This window comes from Rhamphochromis longiceps, linkage group LG6, assembly GCF_057381845.1.
Source record: "Rhamphochromis longiceps isolate RC_006_pf linkage group LG6, R_longiceps_female_GT1.1, whole genome shotgun sequence".
In the NCBI taxonomy this organism is placed as follows: Eukaryota; Metazoa; Chordata; class Actinopteri; order Cichliformes; family Cichlidae; genus Rhamphochromis; species Rhamphochromis longiceps.
This window is the reverse complement of record NC_140562.1, coordinates 18,242,364-18,263,356: the sequence shown is the minus strand read 5'-3', so window position 1 is coordinate 18,263,356 and position 20,993 is coordinate 18,242,364. Positions and strand designations below refer to the sequence as shown.

General features: G+C 40.4%; 1 protein-coding gene across 3 annotated transcripts in view; it reads left to right on the top strand.

Moving 5' to 3' along the window:
- fat1a (FAT atypical cadherin 1a) overlaps window positions 1-20,993 on the top strand; it is a 79,786-nt gene that overhangs the window by 2,687 nt on the left and 56,106 nt on the right. For all 3 annotated transcript variants that reach the window (XM_085409534.1, XM_085409536.1, XM_085409533.1), the window contains exons 2-3: window positions 867-4,156; window positions 16,788-17,102. In XM_085409534.1, coding sequence (XP_085265660.1) covers window positions 895-4,156; window positions 16,788-17,102 — 3,577 coding nt within the window. In that variant the 5' untranslated portion in view covers window positions 867-894. The remainder of the gene's footprint in view (window positions 1-866; window positions 4,157-16,787; window positions 17,103-20,993) is intronic.

Genomic DNA, 20,993 nt, shown 5'->3' with positions numbered 1-20,993 from the left:
GGCTGTTTTGTCACGCCAAAAGTAAATATATATATATATATATATATATATATATATATATATATATATATATATATATATATATATATATATATATATATATATATTTGTTTTTTTACAACGTGCGCACACATAGCAGCGTCTTGCTTTTTATTTGTCTTTGTGGACTCCCACACGGAGCCGGGGACGTTGTAAAGCAGTTGTAAACGAATGAATGCGCAATTTGAAAGCACTTTCTCAGTCATCTGGCCTTCGAGTTTAATTCTGATTGTACTTCGACGAGATTATACAGAGATTATTTTATTTACCACACACCTTTGCCATCATCATCTTTTTTTGCTGCATTTCTGCACGAGTGAAAGTCCAGCATCATTTTGTAGTTACGAGATTGTTGGTAGTGCTCGTGTAGTAATATGTTAATGAGTATAATCAGATTTCTATATGTCTAATGTGCAACCCAAAAATGTAAATTATAGCACTGCAGTTTTCAAAGAAGCCCGAGCTTTTTTCTTTTTTCTTTAGCTCATTATGAGGAGGTTTTGTGACATTTGCGTGTTCAGAAGGGCACCCATGGAAGGCATCTGGCATTGTCACCTGACTGACTGATCTGCTTCATCTTATTTCCACATGAAACCTGTTTAGTCTTTGTCACACTTATCATCACTTGTCATGATATTTAAAGGAGTCTGGGAAAAAAATTGTGCCACAAATAATGTTGTTTTCAGCATTATAGCGGTTTTCCAGCCTACTTAGATGAAGACTGATGGTTGAAAATAAAAATTTCCCCTTAAATGTTATTGTAGGATCCCAATGAAATGTTTCTGCAGGATTATCGGTCTAAAATCCTTTTTTTCTCTCCCTCTCAGGTGGTTCGGTGAAGATCACGGTACGATAATGGGGAAGCACTGGGTTCCACTGCTTGTGCTGCTCCAGCAGCTCCTCTGTGGCTGTGCAGGGAACCAAAGGATGGCGAGGGCCACCTCCATGCAGTTCACACATTCTCTTTACAATGCCACCATATATGAGAACTCTGCTGCTAAGACTTACTTAGAAAGTCACACCAAAATGGGAATCTTTATCACAGACCCAGAGTGGGACATACGGTACAAAATCATCTCTGGAGACAATGAGAACCTATTCAAAGCAGAGGACTATCTGCTGGGAGATTTCAGTTTTTTGCGAATAAGGACCAAAGGAGGCAGCACTGCCATTCTGAACCGGGAGGTTAAAGACCACTACGTGCTGACTATTAAAGCTTCTGAGAGAAACACCAATTTGGAGTGTCGCACTCGAGTGAAGGTACAGGTACTGGACACCAATGACCTCAGGCCTCTCTTCTCACCCACGTCCTATAGCATCGCTCTGCCAGAGAACACGGCAATCCGCACAAGCGTGGCCAAAGTCACGGCAACTGATGCAGACATCGGTACAAATGGAGAATACTACTATAGTTTCCGGGAATGGACAGACATGTTTGCAGTACATCCAACCAGCGGTGTGGTGACACTGACGGGCAAACTAGATTACTCTGAGACGAAGCTGTACGAGTTGGAGATCCTTGCCGTGGACAGAGGGATGAAGCTGTACGGGAGCAGTGGTTTCAGTAGCATGGCCAGACTTACAGTCAGGGTGGAGCAGGCCAATGAGCACGCACCTGTAATTACTGCAGTAACCTTGGCCCCCTCTGATGCAGACCATGACCCCACTTATGCCATTGTGACAGTGGAGGACAAAGATCAAGGACCAAATGGAGAAATAGCATCACTGAGCATTGTGGCTGGTGACCCTCTTCAACAGTTCAAGGCTGTAAGAACCAACCCCGGGAGCAGGGAGTATAAAATAAAAGCAGTCAAAGATGTCGACTGGGATAGCCAACCTTTTGGATACAACCTCACTTTACAGGCAAAGGACAAAGGCAGCCCCCCTCAATTTTCATCAGCTAAATTGGTACATGTCACTTCTCCACAGTTCAAAGTGGGCCCTGCTGTATTTGAAAAGGCCATTTACAGAGTCAATCTGAGTGAATTCGCCCCCCTTCACACACCTGTCACTATGGTAACAGCTGTGCCAAAGTATCCACAACTAAAATATGCTTTTAGGCACAAATCTGACAAGAACAGATTCACCATCAATCCAGATACTGGCTTAATCAGCACCGCAGGGCCAATCAATGCTGATATTTCCTCACAATTTCAGTTGGATGTGATTACAAGTGACAAAAAAGCAACAACCAAAGTGATTGTTGATGTGATTGATGTAAATAACAATGCACCTGAATTCCAGCAGACATCTTACAAAGCCAGTGTTGATGAGAATGTACCCATAGGGACTAGTGTGGTGACTGTTAAAGCCACTGATCTAGACAAAGGGGAGAATGGCTATGTGACCTACAGCATTACCAATGTGAATCCTCAGCCGTTTGTCATTGACTACTTCTCTGGTGTCATCAGTACCTCGGAGGTCCTAGATTATGAGCTCATGCCCAGGATTTACAATCTTAAAGTCAGAGCATCAGACTGGGGATCCCCATTCCGGAGAGAGGTGGAAGCATCAGTCATTATAACGTTAAACAACCTGAATGACAATAAGCCTTTGTTTGAAAATGTGGACTGTGAAGTGACTGTGCCGAGAGATCACGGCGTGGGAGAGCAGATAACAACAGCATCTGCCATTGATGCTGATGAACTGCAGCTAGTACGGTACAATATTAAAGCTGGGAATGATCTTGACCTGTTTGAGCTGAACCCAAACTCTGGCATGCTTTCACTGAAGCACTCGCTGAGCGAGGGAGAGGCAGCTAAGGTCTCGTTTCATAGTTTACAAATCGTTGCATCTGATGGCGAACATGAGACTCAGCCAATGATTATGAACATAACTGTCATCACGGCGCGCAAGCCCGTCCAGTTAAAGTGCGTGGAAACCGGAGTCGCTACTATGCTGGCTGAAAAGCTGCTTCAGGGCAGCAAAATCCACACGCAGAATGAGCCGGATGACAACTTCATGGACTTTCACTCAGTCAACCGGTACACTCCTCAGTTCTCAGAGTCTTTTCCAAGTGTTATTGAAGTCAAAGAAGATCTCCCTGTCGGGGCCCGGATTGTCCATTTAAATGCCACAGACTCAGATAGTGGCTTTAATGGGAAGCTAGTGTATGTTATTTCAGGAGGAGATGCAGAAAGCCACTTCATAGTAGATATGGAAACTGGTTGGCTTTTGGTTTACTCTCCTCTTGACCGGGAAACAGCAGATCACTACACCCTCAACATTACAGTTTATGATCTCGGGATACCACAGAAATCCTCATCGCGTCTCTTGGATGTTAAAATCTTAGACACCAATGACAATAGCCCCCAGTTTTTGCAAGAATCTTATTCTGTTGAAATAACTGAGAGTACACCTGTTGGGACTGAAATCATCCAGGTGGATTCAACAGATAAGGATCGAGGTGACAATGGAATCGTCAAGTACTCAATTTTGGGAGGCACAGATCATTTTGCAATCAATGAAAATACCGGTGTGGTGACAGTGACAAAGCCACTGGATCGCGAGCTCCATCCATTTTATGTCTTGAAGATTGCGGCACGTGACCAGGCAGGAAATGAGCCTCAGCTGGTGTCCACAGTTCCCCTCAAAATCACCTTGGAAGATGTGAATGATAATCCACCCAAATTCTTCCCTCCTAATTACCGTGTAAAAGTGAGGGAGGACCTTCCAATCGGTACAGTAATCATGTGGCTGGAGGCTCATGACCCCGATATTGGGCCTTCCAGTCAGGTACGATACAGCCTTATTGATAATGGAGACGGGAATTTCGAAGTAGACAAACTCAGCGGTGCGCTGCGAATTGTTCAGAATCTAGATTATGAGACAAAACAGGTGTATAATCTTACTGCAAAAGCTAAAGACAAAGGGAAGCCCATATCTTTGTCATCAACCTGCTTTATCGAGGTGGACGTGGTGGACGTGAATGAGAATCTTTACAGGCCTATGTTCCGATCGTTTGTGGAAAAGGGATTTATAAAAGAGGATGCGGTCATTGGGACTTCAGTGATGAGTGTAACAGCTGAAGATGAAGACAGAGGCCGAGATGGAGAGATTCGATACTCCATCCGAGATGGGTCTGGCCTGGGGGTATTCTCCATTGATGAGGAAACTGGTGAGTCTCTTTATTCGCTAGATCTATGTGAAGCTTGTGTTGAAAGACCTGCATAAGGAAAGTATTATGCAGCTACAGTTTATTCAGTCATGTTCCACTGTGTGGAATAATGAACTAAGGGAGTCTTCTAAGAGACGGGTGAAGTTCCCTTTTTCAGTCATTTTTCTTCTTTTGGAGATTTTATGGCAGGAACAGATGGACTAGCTCTCTCTTAGACCTGTGTGGACATTCAGAAGTAGGTGCTGGTGTACAAGGAACACACATGGATTCATAATAAAATGGGTTGCATTTGGAAAACGGTCAAATCTGTTTGACCCAAATCTAAAATGTTAAGCATATATATTTTCAGTATAGTACCAATGGCACGGATTTGCTTGTGGATTTCCTATCATGCTGCAGAAAATATGTTAATACACTCTCAGCTGCCCAGAATGAGTCCAACAGCTGACTCAAATTAGCACAAAATAAGCAGTCTGGGATTCTTGGAGTTCCTACCCCAAACACAGCAATCACCTGGGTTGGATGTTTGTGCCTGGCTTCTCTGCATTCCTTTTAAAAGTTAGTAACAACATTTTTGACTTGCTTAATGTGACTTAAATCCCCATTTGAAATTACATTTCTCTCTGCACTTTACATATTTAATGACTAAATGAGGCAGTGAAACGTAATGCATAATGCAGCGATTTTCCTTGGCACATGTAACCTCAAAAGTTTATAGGTTTCTTAAGAAAGCTGGAAACGTGATCTATCAGTCTGCTGCTGACTTTTACTGTTGAGAAAGAGGTTTATATCTTTAGGTTAATGTTTAGTAAGAATTAGATATATGTGAAGTATTCAGTGAGCTGACAGGAAGTCTCCACAGTGAACCTGTTGGGAAATACCTTCGTCTGCCTCGTAAATTTAGCATGAGAAGATGAGCCGTTATGAAGGATGCAACCTTCAGGGCAGTTTGTCAGTTGCTGTGTTTGCGATTGTTTCTGAGGTAGTGGTTGGATGTCTCATTTTAATAAGATTTTTGCTTTATGAAGACAGATGCTGGGATATTTAAAGCTTGAACTAGTGACTGTGCACTTTCATGGATGCATGAAGGAGTTTTCATTGAGTTACTTCCTGTTTTGGTACTTCTATATTAAATGAATCTGGATGCATATCATGGATTTTAAATGGGTTAATGCCTTACCAGCTTTTCACCAGAGTGTACGGTCTGTGAGAATATTTAACAAATATAGCAAGAAAAGTCATTCATGAGCATGCATACATTCTCTAATACCAATTACTTGGACATTTGTTTAGTGATTTCATGCTGTAAGAAAAAACATTGCACAATGATCAGGCCATCAGTCATTAGTACATCCAAATTACTCCTCTCCTATTGTAATAATGGTCATATAAAGGCAGTTTTGTGGGAATTTTGCAGGATCGTTTATATGATTTGAACTTTTTTTAGGTGTAAAATGTCATCACTTTATCATTATTCAGTTCGACATGGATTGAATTTCATCACATTTATTGTATGAATTTTCTGAATATAGCAAAAAAAGTTTTTGTGAAGTTAAGGTAACATCAACTTTTAACCACCAGCTTTTAATCATTTCAGTACATTGAATTTAAATCTAAAACTGTGCGTCCATGAGTTGAGTCATGTTCTGAAACTTCAGAGATCACAGTGACCTTGACCTTTAACTGCTGGCATCTAATCTGTTCATTGCTGAGTCCAAGGCAGTTTTTGTGCCAAATCTGAAAGAAATCCCTCCATCCATCCCACCGAAAAGGCCCTACACCTTAGTACTGTGATACTACTAATATTACTGTTGATGGCGCCGCATGCAGACCTGTGACTGGCGTCTACGTCTGCCTTTAAAATCCCATGTAGGGCACAGATTCTGGGAGCCTGGTTTGATCTTCTACTTAATCCCTGAGGCCTATATTAAGTGATTATCAGGAGGTGCAATGATAGGATTGTCCTGGGCTGGGTCCTGTTATTATGGATTACATCTGAGGTCAGTAGACAACTAAATAGAGCCAAGGTGGTAATGCCGCTCCTATGATTTCACTAGATGAAGGGTGTGGTGTGCTAAAGCTACCATATGCGTTTAAAATATTGTGCCTCCAAAAGGAAAATATAAGCACGGGTGCGTCCCCACTATATACTCTTCTGCAGCTGCATGTTGTGAATTTTAACCAGGCTGTTTTAAAATCGTTTAAAATTAGAAAACAAGTGAAAAAGTGGTGTGGGGAAAACTGCCAGGAGCCGCACACCTCTAGTTTTGAAATTTGTTTTTCTCAGTGGGAAGTAGTGAAGGCAGAAGTGTTTTTGCGTTTTACTTGATGCTTGTGTTGCTGAACTTGGGCATGTGTTTGTTAAGAGTACATCAATCACAGTCTTGATCTGCATTGCATTGTTTTGCTCGTTCCATCACCACATGTGTAAAACCCAATGATTTTTTCTTATAGTAACATCCACAGGAAGACTGTTATGTGGGTCACATAGTGTTGCTGTGTAAAGCACAGCACTCTGTAGTGGTTGAGCTAGTCGACAGTGAGTGACTCTTGAAGAGTAGGAGTATCTAACAAATCCAAACAAAGGATGTATTGAGACTTTGAGAGTGACATTCATAAACCATCCAAGGAACAAACAAATTATTTGTTTCAGGCACAGATAAAGTAAAAAAAAAAAAGCTGTCCTTTGTTGCTGTTTATTGAACACCATCTTGTCCTCATTTACATCAACTCAAAGTAGGAGGAAACCTCCCATGCAAGCCACGTCGTCTTCTTCTATTATGGTTGCTTTCCGTTGGACTGAGGGAGTCCATGGCAACTGTTTGTCCAGACATTCTCTGTGTTATTAAAAGCTCTGTGGTCACTGGATGAGTGCCATCTTAATTTAAACATACCCTCATGAAGGCTCATTCCTGGGTCTTTTCCCATTCTGCACAACAAATCCATTGCTCATCAGTTTAACTGGAAACTTTGCTGATAGTGACGTGATTTTTAACTAGAAAGGACTAAGAGCAAAATAACTCAGCTTTAGGGCTGTGGGATATGACCAAAATCTCATATACATATAGACATTTATCGTCCTGACAACGGTATCACAAAAATTTTACATTTTCTGTAAATTCTGTGAATCTCGGGCAGCTTGACTTGCGTGAAGTGTTTTCAGCTGTTGGAGTTTTCTTGAAAAAGGTGGCTAGCTACTGTTTTACATGTTGTGGCTCCAGAGGCCAGCTGGTATTACAATTTTGTGGCAAATGGCTCATGCAGTGACTTAGTTTTTTATGTATTTTACAGGTTTGTCTTTAAAAAGGCTTTGCAGTTAGTACTCTAAAAAGACTGAAAGCAATTTGAAGAGAGGCTGCCACTCCTGAGCTTTAATTCCTCAGCTGATAATATGGCTGTGGAGAAATCCACTGGGGAAGTGCGTGTGTGTCATAGGAATTTGTTAGGATTATACCTCTTCAAATTTCACACTCATCACAAATTGATGAGTTTCCAAATAAGCCTGTGCCTTTTATAGAGCAAACCTAGATGGCACTTCTGTCCTTAAGAAAGGCTAACAATCATTATAATCTTCATACAAGCAGCTGTAGAAACAGTTACATACTGTTGAGGTGAAAAGACATATAAATTCATATGAGGTCAACTTCCAGTCCTAGTTCAAACAGACTAGCAATAAAGCTATGCTTATCTTGATGAACCTGTGCAAGTCTCCACTCCTCCAAGCACACCTGACTCAACCTGACACACCTAGGCAAGGGTTTTTTTTTATTGCCAGTGAGTAATCGTCTTAATTTTCCTCTGTCTGCAACAATCGAAAAAGAAGGCAGTTTCAGAAAAGACAGAGGTAAATGAGTAATGAGCAATCTTCACAGGAGTCCTTTTCCAGCACCTTTAATGAACCACTGTGTAACTGAGTCTCATGCTGTGGGATTCAGTATTTATTGGTGAAAGTCTTTATGATGGTTTGAATGTAAGAGTTTGGAAGAAGTGACTAGCACAACTTTGGAATCTGCAGTCACTTCTGTGAGCGCTAAGTCGACATCTGTGACATTTGTGCTATTTTGAAAACTCAGGGTTATGGTAGGCGTTTTGACTTCTGATAACTTAGGCCCTGGAGGGTAAAGGTTACCAAACAGGGTGAATAAAGTAGCCTGAGACAATTGAATTGAGTTAGTCTAATACGGAGAAAATTGTAACCTTTCAGAATAGATCTACTGATTCTGGCATTGGGAGCGACAGGCTACCTGTGGAAAACAGGGGGTTTTAAAAACACCCCTGCATTTTCATAACTTTGGCATTGCCCGGCTTAATGATGACTGCTAGCTTAATTAATGTTTACATTTACTGAACTCTTACTCAGAGCTGGCTCCAGACTGATTGACAGTTTGCCGAAGAAGTTGTTCTTGTGCCTGCTTTTTGTTAAAACGGAGGCAATGACTTTAGTTCAGCAAAGTTTTCTGTTTTTTAATAGCTTATGCAGCAGGGAGGGATTATGTACCAGGTCAAGTCTAAATAATTGAAAAGGAACATGCTTGCAACAGGCTAAGACGGCTATAGTTAAAGCTATACTAAGAACCCTATATAATAATCACTATTTATCTCCTGTAGATAGCCAGTGTCTTTAGTGGTAGTATGTATTTTGGGCCATGTATTTTGGGAATATAGATGGAAGATGGAAGTGAACATTTTGATAGGGTAATATAGTTAATAATAACAAAAATTTAAATATTTTACTCCTTTCATTTAAAGTGGACTCTGTCACTGTATGCAGGCATGTAAGAGTTAAACTTTCTTTAAACATAACGCCTTTTTTTGTGCATTGTCAATGTGTTAGTAAACCAAACCATAACCCAAAAGGAACTGTGATTGAAGAGTGTGTCTTTGGTGGCTTTGATGAAGCTCTAGACAGGCCTTACCTTGAAAATCTACTCCAAGGAAGATGTGTCTCTGCTTGAAGTTAAATTGTGCAATGTACAAGTTAACCGAAGCAGTGTGTTGAGTCTACATGAGGCGCAGATGCTGATTGTATAATGTATGCATTGCCCTTTCTTGTTGGATAAAATATGCATTGCCCTTTCACTTGAAGCTGTTTGCAGCCTGTACTGTGAAAGGGTTCTTTGTGAAGGCAAATGAAACAGTTTGATGCATAATGACAAAGTCCTGTTCCATTAGCACAAAAAGTTGCCAGCGCTTCACTTCTTTTTCCATCATGATAAAATAAACAGGTCCTTAACCAGAATAAAAAGATCTACTCTTGTACGTGTTTATGCTCTGGATTTTGGCTTCTAGTTTAGTTTTAAAAGTGCAAACTGTTACCCTCTCACACCTTTAAAAAAAAACTTTTTAAAGCCTATATGTTTGAGATAAAAGTTAGACTGCTAAGTGGCACATGATCCCAAATAGTCTTTGCTTGAGTGCTGTTACTCTGGAGATGGGACCAAGAATGTGCAGCGGGACAAAGTTGATTGTAGGTTACTAAATGAAAAACACACTTTCCCTCGTTAAAAGTATGTTGTTCTCTCAGTCCATTAAATCTTTTTAAAGAAACCTTGAGCTGCCTTGCGCACAGGACATGCTTCATTGTGTGTTTATTCATGTCACGCTAAGACTCGTGAATTAGATCTTTACTTTAGACCTTTTGATGTATTTTAGTTTTCACATTTTTCACTTTGTCTTTAAATAGTGGCCCCCATGGTATACTTTGAAGTCCAGCACAACACCAGTATTGCATTTGTTCAATTTAATAAAAAGTAATGGATTTCCTTGTATGGGTATAGCTACTTTAAAGTCACAGATGCTGAACACAACCACTGTTCCAAAGATCAGTGTAAAGCATAAAGGACTACGAAAACGAGCGATATTTTGAAGCCGTTTGCATCCTCCCTGCAGACACATGTGAACATTTTCAGCATCAGGCTTGCTGTGCTAAATTATTCAAATGCTCTTAGACTTTTTTAAGTTTTAGTATCTGTTTTAGGCCTTTATAGCCAATTTGATTCTACCTGACAAGACCGACCATTAGGGCTGCACGATTAATCGTTAGAAAATTGCGATCTCGATTCATACTTATGTGCGATCTCATTTCCAAATGACAACGATTTTTAAAAAAAGGAAAAAAAAGATGACGATTGTACCGCATTTTGATCCGGGACGTGATCTGCATGAAAACAAGCTCTCACTCTTCCTGCTCAACAAATGACAAGGGCGGAGCCTTATACCACGTGATACAGAAGCTGTGCCGTGTGATGCTAAAATTAGCAGGGAAAAAACAACGGAGAGCACGTCAGGGATGACGAGAAAGTGACAGGAGAAAATCCGTCCCGGTCAACCACCCAAACATCAATAACGGGAACCTTATACAGCGCTTCCCTATACACGTCGAACTCCCGCAGGCACAAAGAAATTACGGAGGCTATCACTTATCACCTGACCAAAGATATGGCTCCCATCAACACTGAGCAAAACGAGGGATTTAGGAAAATGATCAACAACCTAGATAAACGCTACACAGTGCCGTCCCGCAACTATTTTTCTATTGTTGCACTACCTGCTCTATACACGCAGTGTCAAGCAACGGTGGAGACAGAATTTCAAGCAGTACAACATTTTGCGGCAACAACAAAACGTGAGACATTTGTTGTTTTTATGTTTATTTATTGTTTTTATGTTCAGTCTCAACTCTTACGAAGTTGATGTGCAGTTAATAAGTGCAATAAATATTTATACTGGAAAAGAAAATCGTGAGAGAATCGTGATCTCAATTCTAAGCAAGAAAATCGTGATTCTCATTTTATGCAAAATCGTGCAGCCCTACCGACCATTGATATACTTGAGTTTAGGGAATTGGGGCTTACAACAGGACTTTAACATTCTCAATAAAGTTTGTAAGGTCATTTTTTGGTCTGACAATTTATTTGACTATTACATATAATTATAGTGCTGACTATCATTTTTGTATTGATTGCCAGCACAGAAATGAGAAGAAATATATAACTGTAGGAGCTGCAGGCGTGAATCATCAGTCATTCTTTGAGGTGTAGTTACCAACACACAGATGCAGCCTTGCGAAGGGCGGCTGTTAAAAGGTATATGGATAGGAGGATGTGCTCATGTTTCACTCTAACAGCTATCCAAATAGGGCAGGGAGCCTTGTAGGAAAGGAAATAAAGGCTTGGTTCATGCAGTATTAGTACATTGTCTCTCTCAGATTTCCCATTATCACTGCAGAGTTGTTCCAAGCTAAAGATCCAGACATTTAGAAGGAAATGCAAGGAGACAGTGGCATAACTTTGTTGTTGTTAAAACCATAAGAAGGCACTGATTTTTCTTTTTAGGTTAGGTTATGTAAAATGAAAATATGGGAAACTAGTTGCTGTGATAGCATATACAATGATAATCTGGGTAGAAATAGATAAATACACCTCCACAGATGTAGATGTAGAGCCTCGTGATGTATAGAAATGAATGGAGATGGTGTCATTGTTATCAAAGGAACAGGCAGATAGCTAGTAGGTATAGTAGCTGATCCTAAACAATACTGTGATATTGAATCAAGGAATATTGCTCTGAGGTCTTTTTGAAAGGCCTTTGAAATAACAATGTTCCCACTAACAATGAAAGCTTTATATCATCTGCTACATCCCAAAAGCTATCTCAGCTGGAATTAATAGACATTTTTTTTAAATGGGAAGAGAAAAATCAATTCAGGTACATATTGCAGATATATAACAAAAGTATCAAAAGATTTTCCCCATCTTAAACATACAACTGAATGATTTTCATGTTTTCTTGATGATTTTTCTTTAGACAATGTTTTCTTTTTTTCTATTTTTACGTCTAAAGAAGTTCTGAAGTCATACCGTCTCCTATATAAAACCATATCCGTCTAACAAACTTCTCCTTAAGCCAGCTGTGGGCAGGAATTTTTCGAGTTCTACAAGTAATTGCACCTTCAGTGATGCATGAAGTAAAATGAATCGGTTCCTCAATAGGTTGTATTAGTTTGTCTGGTATGTTGAATGAGATAAAAAGCATATATTATTTATGTGATGATGTGAGACCTTTCGCAATTATGATGACTGAGAATCTTTGTGAGTCATGTCTGCTTATAACAATGTTATGTAAATGTATTTTATGTGTGCAATTATTGGAAAGATTAGCATGTCAAAGTTTTAACCACAGTCGCTTATTTCTTATTGAATTTAACTATGAACTGCAAGAAAAGTTAGTATTATTATAGTATACATGATAAAATTGTGATAAAATAGTTTAGTAGGTAATAGGTTACATCTTACTATGCAGTAATAATAGAATAGGTAATTTTAGTAAACCACAACTATGAACTATAAGTCAAACTAAACTCTGACTTACAGAACTTTGACGTTTTTCATATTTCAGGCATTTTTAGCATTAAGGCTTAGCATCCTTAAAACAGATCTTGACTACAGATGTCTGGGAACTTTGGGATGATCTGATATCAAGAGAAAGCTTAGTTTGGGACTCTTTTATTACTCTAGACCCAACAAGGAGGTAGTGGAATTTGAAGCATTTTGCCAGGACTGTGGAAAGAGAAGGGATGGTGGGGGTAGGGGGCACTGTGAAAGTTTATGTAAGCTTGGGAGCTCAAGGCCTGAGAAGGCTGAGGAATGTGGGGTAGAGGTGAGACAAATTAATGTATCTAGTTCAAAGCAAACCCCGACTTTTCAGCTGCAGAATAAACGAGGAAGTGGTTCCTGTTTGCTGTTCACAACAAACATTTCAGGTCGTTGATGGTCAAATGCAAACTACAAGAGTCAGGTCAAACATGTGCGAAGAAATCAGCAGTTTCCAACAGCTTTTCCAAAGCAGATTACTCCCCTCTTCATTCAGTGGCTAACTCTGTCTTTTCAGAGAATTCTTATTGAATAGATTCATCGGGTATCTGCACAGGATGTTGATTTAGCAGTGATTTCGATACACAAAATACCCGCTGGTCTCGATAGCTGAAAGTCTTTTGGCTGTCTCAACACTTGACCACACTGCCACTGTGCTCAGATAGCTTTGAAGAACAAAGCCAGAGGGAAGAGAAAAGAGCAAGGGGAAAAAAAGCGGAAAGCAAATCTGGCAGAGGCTGTTGCACAGTCTGTTTTCTTTCTTGTGGCCCAAGGGCAGGTTTTACTTCTGCCTTACTGGGTATGTCAGGTATATGGAATGGGTGTGGCGACTAAATTCTTCAGATTCATTTTTCATGTGCTTTGTTTGAAGCTTTTCACCCAAGGCCATAGCAGAGAACTTTCTTTATCTGCTGTTTCAGAAATTAAAGGTCAAGCCTAGTCAGTTTTCTTTTTAAATAAATACGAAGAAAAACTGTTTACTGTTGCAGTAACTGTAAAAGTGTGGCCTCTAACCCTTGCAGGATCCTCTTTAAAGTTTGTTTATCTTCTAAATATGATGTTAGATTGTGTTTGCTGGTAACTACAAGGTGAAGATCTGGGAGCAAAATGTATGACCCGGGTGAAAGTGGAATTGCTCTGTTACTTTTTTGTCTGCCACTTGTATAGATAGGCAATCACCCATGGGCATCTCTTTGGCTCAAGTACAAAAGATGGCTCATACTTTCCCAATTGTCTGTTCTTTTCTCTGCTGCTTTGTCTTTTGATGTTCATGTGCATGTGCAAACATGACTACCTTTCCTCTGCCACACCTCCTCTCCTCACACCAACCTCTTTTTCATTTTACTCTTTAACATTTGCTTTGTAATGTTTTCCTTTCTATTACTGTCCTTAGCAGATGTCTAAAGCATGCATCCCACTATGCTTTGGCGTTTCTGCTCAGGATGCCTCACATAAGTGTTCGCATTTCTTATTTATGGCAAACATTTGCAATTTCCTGCATGTTTTCTTCAAGTAGCGGTGCATTGACATTTCTGAGCTTTAGTGCTCTTATAAATTAGTCATTCATGGTATTTTAATAAATTATGTACTAATTTATTATAATCATTTTACATCTGTTTTTAGGGTATTGTTTAATTTTTCAAAAAGTTTCCCTCCTCTGTGTTGTCAGCTTTAAGTCATTATATATGCTACAATGGGCTCATCTACTTTGCATTCTAGATTTGCTGCCCAAAGTTGTCTTTGCCTGGATTCTCAGCTTTGGGAGCTACCTATTTTCCCTTGCCTGAATACCCCTTCTTATTACAAGCCTTAAGCTGAGAGAGCTGTAATGATGACTAATGACAAGAGAGGATCCCAGAAGGAAAAGGCAGGGAAGCTAAAGTAAAGCGGGGCGTGAGAATAAATTAGCTGTACACCCCCAAACTCCCCGCCCATGGTAAATTTGAGAGTTTTTGTGACAAGTCATTTTGGGTATTATCTCTATTTGGAGGTATCTTATATTACCCAAGGTAAGAAATATGTCTGCTCTCAGTAACACTTACTTCACCAGCACATTGTGTGTGAAGAAAGGCAACAGCAGCACAGAGAGAGCCTATTTAAACTACTTCATAGCGCTGGGTGATGTTTACTTTAAGTTATAATGTGTACATTGAAGGCTTTCAGTAGAAAGCAACATTAGTGTGGTGTTAGTGAGATGTGGGAGGGGATTAATGATCAAGGCTCTGGCCTCAACATCTTGATGGGCGACCGGCAACGACCAAACCGTTTGAACCTTTGAAATTTGCATTTATGATTATATGGAGGCTTCTTATCGGGACCACCAGGAAGTGTAGTCCAAAATGAGTAACCAACCTGATAATGATACAGCCATGATTCACTTTTATTAGCTTCATATAACTGAATCAGAGAAGAACGATAAATCCTCATTGACGTTATCAAGGTTATTGCAAATAATACAGAGACTTAAATAGCTGCTGGTATAAAGGTTTCCATTGTTTGAAAAACATTCTGGTATTCTTTTGCCCTTCAAATATGGTGCTTGTTGATAATAATGGGAGTTCACATGTGCAAGATATCCAGATAATTTACTGTTGCAACATTATTGGCAGGCAGTGATTCATTCCCTGTGCTCTTTGTTTTGGATTTACGGTTCTTAAGAATGTTTGATGTTGATGAAGGAACAGAAAGGTGAAAAAATATCACAATGTAGCCTCAGGATGCATTTACATTGTGTGACTAACCAAAGTGTCTGCTATTAAATGGAATTCACAATGTTTGGAGTAAAGTGATTTGTTTGATTATAAGCGAGTAATCTAAAAAGATGCATTATGCTCACAAAGAACTGCATTACAAAAAACTAATGGTGAAAACTAATGGAAAATAAATTGAAAGCAAAAGCAGTAAGAAAATGGAAAAATTAGTTACACAATCGTTATTTGTAAATGCGGTCATGTTGCACTCGAGAGTCCGGTCATATGTTGGTGTATTAAGCAGGTGTTGTCAAAGATGCATTTAGATCCAGTCTCTGAGGCCACTTTCGGAGGTGCTATTGGCCACGCTTGGCTGCATTCTTCCAGGGGCATTATGTGTCCTGGGTCACACTTAGGACCACCTACTCACCTCGCTACCCTGATGTGCCCACCGCTGGCAAAAAAAAGTTGGATACCATTCATTGTATTAATTGCACAAGTCATTTTAAAGCACTTTTAAATGACTGTAGACTACCTGTGTGTTTTATTTTGTTCAGGTCGTGAGAATTATATGAACAGATTGAGTCGGTGTAGATTTAAATTTGAGGTTATTGTGGAAAACAGGTCAGTTCTGTTAGCCTGCTCAGCTATGTGGGCCTCTGGCATATGGGGCTGGCAAACAGAAATAATGTGGGCTACGTGTTTAATTGCGTATAATCCTAGGAAGTCAGATCTCACAAGGAGTTGACATATTTACAGCTAACTACTTGAGATAACCCAGGACATATGTTAATGCCAGGTGGAAACAGGGTCCATAATCTGTATTTCTTTTCACCAGTAAACTAACACTTAGTCACAAGCACATGTCCTCTCCCCCAAACTGAGACACCTGCCCATACTGAAAGGCTCACACAATAACTTATCCTTTGTTACGGTACATACTGAGAACTTGTGAAGTCAGATGGGGATGAAAAGCTCTGAAGTATATTCACTCATTTAAATGTTGCTGCTAGCATTTTCAGCAAGAACTTTCACACTGCCACTCTGTTTCAGGCATGTTAACATATTAAAACACATGAGGATTTATTGAGTCAAGCAGTTCATTGTTCAAAACATAAGAGATGCACTGTTTATGAAACCAGTGTCACGAAACTAGCTACATAGCATATACACTGTTAGCGTTTTCACAGTGCAGAATCTGTCGATCTGCCATTCTTCAATTAACAGTTGTAAACATGTATAACTCATACATGTCTCAAAGCTCTTTTGTGTTTGCTCAGCTGAAGGTTACAGCCTCCACATGGCAATGAAATGTAAACAGGAGAGCGCTGACTGTTGTAAATATGCCATCCTGACATGTGTCAGGCAGAGTCCTTTCAATCAGCCCTTACATTTGGCTGTTCAGGGGCAGCTGGTGTTTACGCTCCTGTTCTGTTCATCACCCCAAATCGCTTTCAGAGATCACTGATAGCGCCGACAGCAATGTGAGATTCAGGGTCATGTGTTGCATATAAAAATGTTCTGCAACATAATGAAGACTTACCAGTTTCCGTCTTTTTATTTTTGCAGGTATTATCCGAACGCAGGAACTGCTGGATCGTGAGACAACATCGCACTACTGGTTAACAGTCTACGCGATGGATCGCGGTGTGGTGCCCCTCTCTGCTTTTGTGGAGATCTACATTGAGGTGCAGGATGTCAACGACAACGCACCTCAAACCTCTGAGCCTGTCTACTACCCCTCTGTTATGGAGAACTCCGCTAAAGATGTGTCAATCATCCAGATCAATGCAGTCGATCCGGACGCCAAAGCCAGCGATAAACTCACCTACAAGATCACCAGCGGGAATCCCCAGGGTTTCTTTGCTATTAACACCAAGACAGGTAAGATTGCTTTTGCTGGGATAGAAATTCGAGCCACTACAGATTGCATTATTAGAGCAGGAGATCCCTGCTGTTGAGTCATGAGCTTATATTGTGTTTCAGAACAAATTATAACCCTGAATTACAGCTGCTAGCAGACTACTACAAGCGCATCAGCTCATAGGGTAAAAAATATAGACAGCAGCACTGTCTTACCTGGATTACAGTGAGATGATTTTCCTGTAAACGGTGGAGACCCTGAATGATAAGTGATGAACAGGAAATAGCCTAAAACGCCACGTGCATTTTCCTCATCTAAACACGTCTGCTTTAAAGGCCAACTATAAATGTAGCAAACACAAAGTATTAACTTATCCTTTGATTTTGAGACATACTGTGGTGTACTGCCGACAAGGTGGCGAGCTTCTGTGAGGTGTCCTGTTTCCTTTCTTGTGAAAAGGAAGAGCAGTGTGAACACACTCACCCAGAACAGGAGTGGGTTGAGCCTACTGGGGTTTTTCCACTCTAACACTCTAAAGTGTGTACTCATATGGCACTCTGGAAATGGTGTGATGATTAATATTTCATTGGGCTCTTTTAAAGTTGCCCGAGCAGGCTATGTTTAGTTGAATAGCACAAAATATACTTGTAATAGGTGCAAAGTGAAGCTCATGTACAGACAGGGCTCTTCTCTAAATCTGCATTTTTATTGATATTAATCAGACTCTGAATTCAAACACTCAGAAAGTGCGATCTAGGTTTGTGCTAATATGTTGATGCTGCCTTTAAAAAATGTCAAATTAATCAACTGACATCAGTGTAAAGTTTTAGTAATGGGATGGTTACTTCTGGATGTCTTGGAGAAAATGCTTTTTCTTTCTTGCTTAGTCTGCACACAAGTGTGCTATTGATCATTGCATGCTAATGATCATTAGACTGAAAGAGGAACGGATAGGGCAGCAGTTGCTCCAGTTTGTCCTCACTGACGTGTGTGGTCTTGTTTCCCAAGGTAGCCACATCAACAAACTGGAGGTATTTTTGTTGGAAGTGGCAATGTGAGTTTTCTGACCAAATAAGGATTCATCATGTAGCGTGCCTCCCAAACAAGCCTCACAGCAATATGCCGGGCACTCCCCGCTGCACAGGAAGAGAATGAAAAAATAAATGATGCAACAAAAGGATAACTTACGAACATATGGTCAGTGTTTTGTCTGCATGCATGACAGAAATCAGCTTACACCCGCTGATAAAAAGTCTGGGACGGTGAAATAGAAGTGCTGGGAGGCTGAATATTTATCTTGCAACAAAGTCTAACACTGTTTTTATAGTAGATTTTAGGCAGTAGAGAATTTTTTTTAAAAATCTGTTATGCCTTTGATATATTTTAACAAGGCAGCATGTTTTATTTATTTATTTCTTCATCACTGAAGATGACCTTTCTTGATTCAAGCTTCGATATATTTTGGTTTCTGGATTTGTATAAATGCTCATGGTAAAACTTGCAGTGCATCACTTATTTAGCAGTTGAAAAAAGTCTTCTTAGCCCACATATCTGAACTAAATATTTCCTGCTCCGAGGATTACAGCGTGTTTATGAAGCTTATGGCCAAATCCACTGTGGACACAACGTTTTTTACAGTATCATTTGCAGTATCATTTTGTGGTTCGTTCTTGTGACTGTCAGAAGAGCTCCTGAAGAAGAAAAAAATGGTTACACTGAAGCAAAAGGATGAGACCCGTTCATGCATATCAAAGCATGTTAAAACTTTTATCAGTGGGACACCAGAGCTCTGTGCGTCAGGTTCAACACAGAGTGGTTTGGACACGGAAAACCTTGAATCACTGCTCTGTGTCTCTGATTTACTTCGTCCTCTCTGTATTTGAAGATGGCAGCACTCAGTGGAAGTGGCGCGGTAGGTGGGCAGTGAAAACATGAGAAAACAGGGAGCCCAGTATAGCTGAGTACTAGAGAGGAAAGCCGTTTTCCCACATGAATCAGATTTTTGTGACATTGTTCAGAGTTGCTTGTTCTCACATGTAGAAACAGGAGGCTGTCTGCATCAGGCGTGCTCTTGCTACTAGAAATCCTCCGTGGTTTAGGCTGAGGTGGCACCCGGTCAGAGTCTGCAAGAGGCAGGACACGTGATGCACACTCAGTTGCCATGAATTCTCCCGAGAATTACCTGCACTATTTATACATTTATACATTATCCAGACATTGCACTAGGGAGCTTGTGATGTGAGGTCCTTTCTTTGTCCGGTTTAACTGATTTGGACATTTGCATTCTCACTTGCAACTGCTCCAAGTAATGTCAGAAAAGCTCAGAGCTGTAGTGCATGTGTGAAAATGACTTGACTCATATAGAGTGCAATTTTAAGTGAAAGACTAGAATAACCGGGCATTCTTTGTAGAAAACCTGGAGCTGTTTTATTTATTTATGCCTGTGGTATTAAACAAAGATCCAAAATAGCCTGATATCGCTCTATATTATCAACTCAGTATGACATTCTAACCGCATATTACAGGTTTTTGAAAATGTTTAAATTTATGCATGCACGTCTCTGTAATTACATGTTCTAAACTTGCATTGGAAGCATAGGCCCTGTCTTGGCACATCTACAAAGCTCTACAAAGGGGAGGGAGAAAGGAAAAGACGTTAAGGCCTGTGTTTTTTGTGTGGGTTTCCAAACTTCATAGGCATGTGTTCCAAGCTAACTATCTAGCCTTCTATCATGGGCTAGGCCTTACGCTGCTTCCAAGCAGCCCTGTCGGATTCAAGCAAATATGATGGCCTCACTTGACGCCTTGTATGGCGTTGGTTGTCCTTTTTTCACACAGACCCACACTGGCTCAGCAAAGCTCAGGATGAAAGGCTTAGGTCTACTTTATTTCTGCCAAGTAAACAAGTCCTGCTGTTTTGGACAATCCCTGACTTTAGTTTGTCATTAAAGTGCAAGGCCAGCTCTTCTCTATAGCAGACAGTATTGCAGTCCCAACATCTGAAAGCTAAGAACTTAACCGCCTGACACAGGCTCACTTTTGAAAGGATTGAAAAAGAGAGAAAGCAGAAACGAGGCAGATCTGCATGGGGAGAAAATTGTGTCAGTCAGCTGGTTGTGAATTATGTCTTCTGTCTATGTCTAAATCAGTATGAGATCAGTGAATTTAAATAATGCTGTGCGGGTCTAAAATATTGAAACGACGAACCAGCGCTCAGTTGTGTGGTGGCACAGATCTCATCCCTCCCACGGACATGACCACAGTTGTTCCAGGCTCTCCAGGCTTTATTTGGCAGCTAAGAAGAATTGAATTTCCAGGATGAAGACTGTGGGCTTGGAGTGCGCAGATCGCAGCAGAACGTGAGACACATACGTGTGCGCACACATGTTGTTTGTGTAGAATTCCACTTGGTTGTATTACACAGTCAAGCTGTTTATTACGTGGTTGTACATCTAGCATCGTGATAGTTTGTCTACGTATACTGCACTTGAGACAGCCAGCCCACTTGCTGTCTACTTTTATTTTCTCTGCTCAAAGGATTTGTCAGTACTGTGAGCTAGTTCATCAGAGGTTGTTGACACGAGTTGCCCACCTATTCTGTGGGAGAGTAAGCAGCGTTCATTACCTGGTGAATCACTCTCTCTCTTCTCTGAAATGCTGCTGCTGTGCTCTGACTTAGTGGACTTTGAACGAGGGTCTTATGCCAGAACATGCATTTGTTAGAAAAGGGCAGCCAAGCAGAACTTGTAGTCAGAACACACACTGCATGCTCATAAACACACACACAGGAAGATTTACATGTCTAAGCAGAGGAAAGAGTGCCGGAGTAAAGATTGCTATGATAGCCATCTTATCTTGCTGAATGCTCATTACTCCACTTCCTGTTGTACCCATGCAGCCTTTCTTTGTGT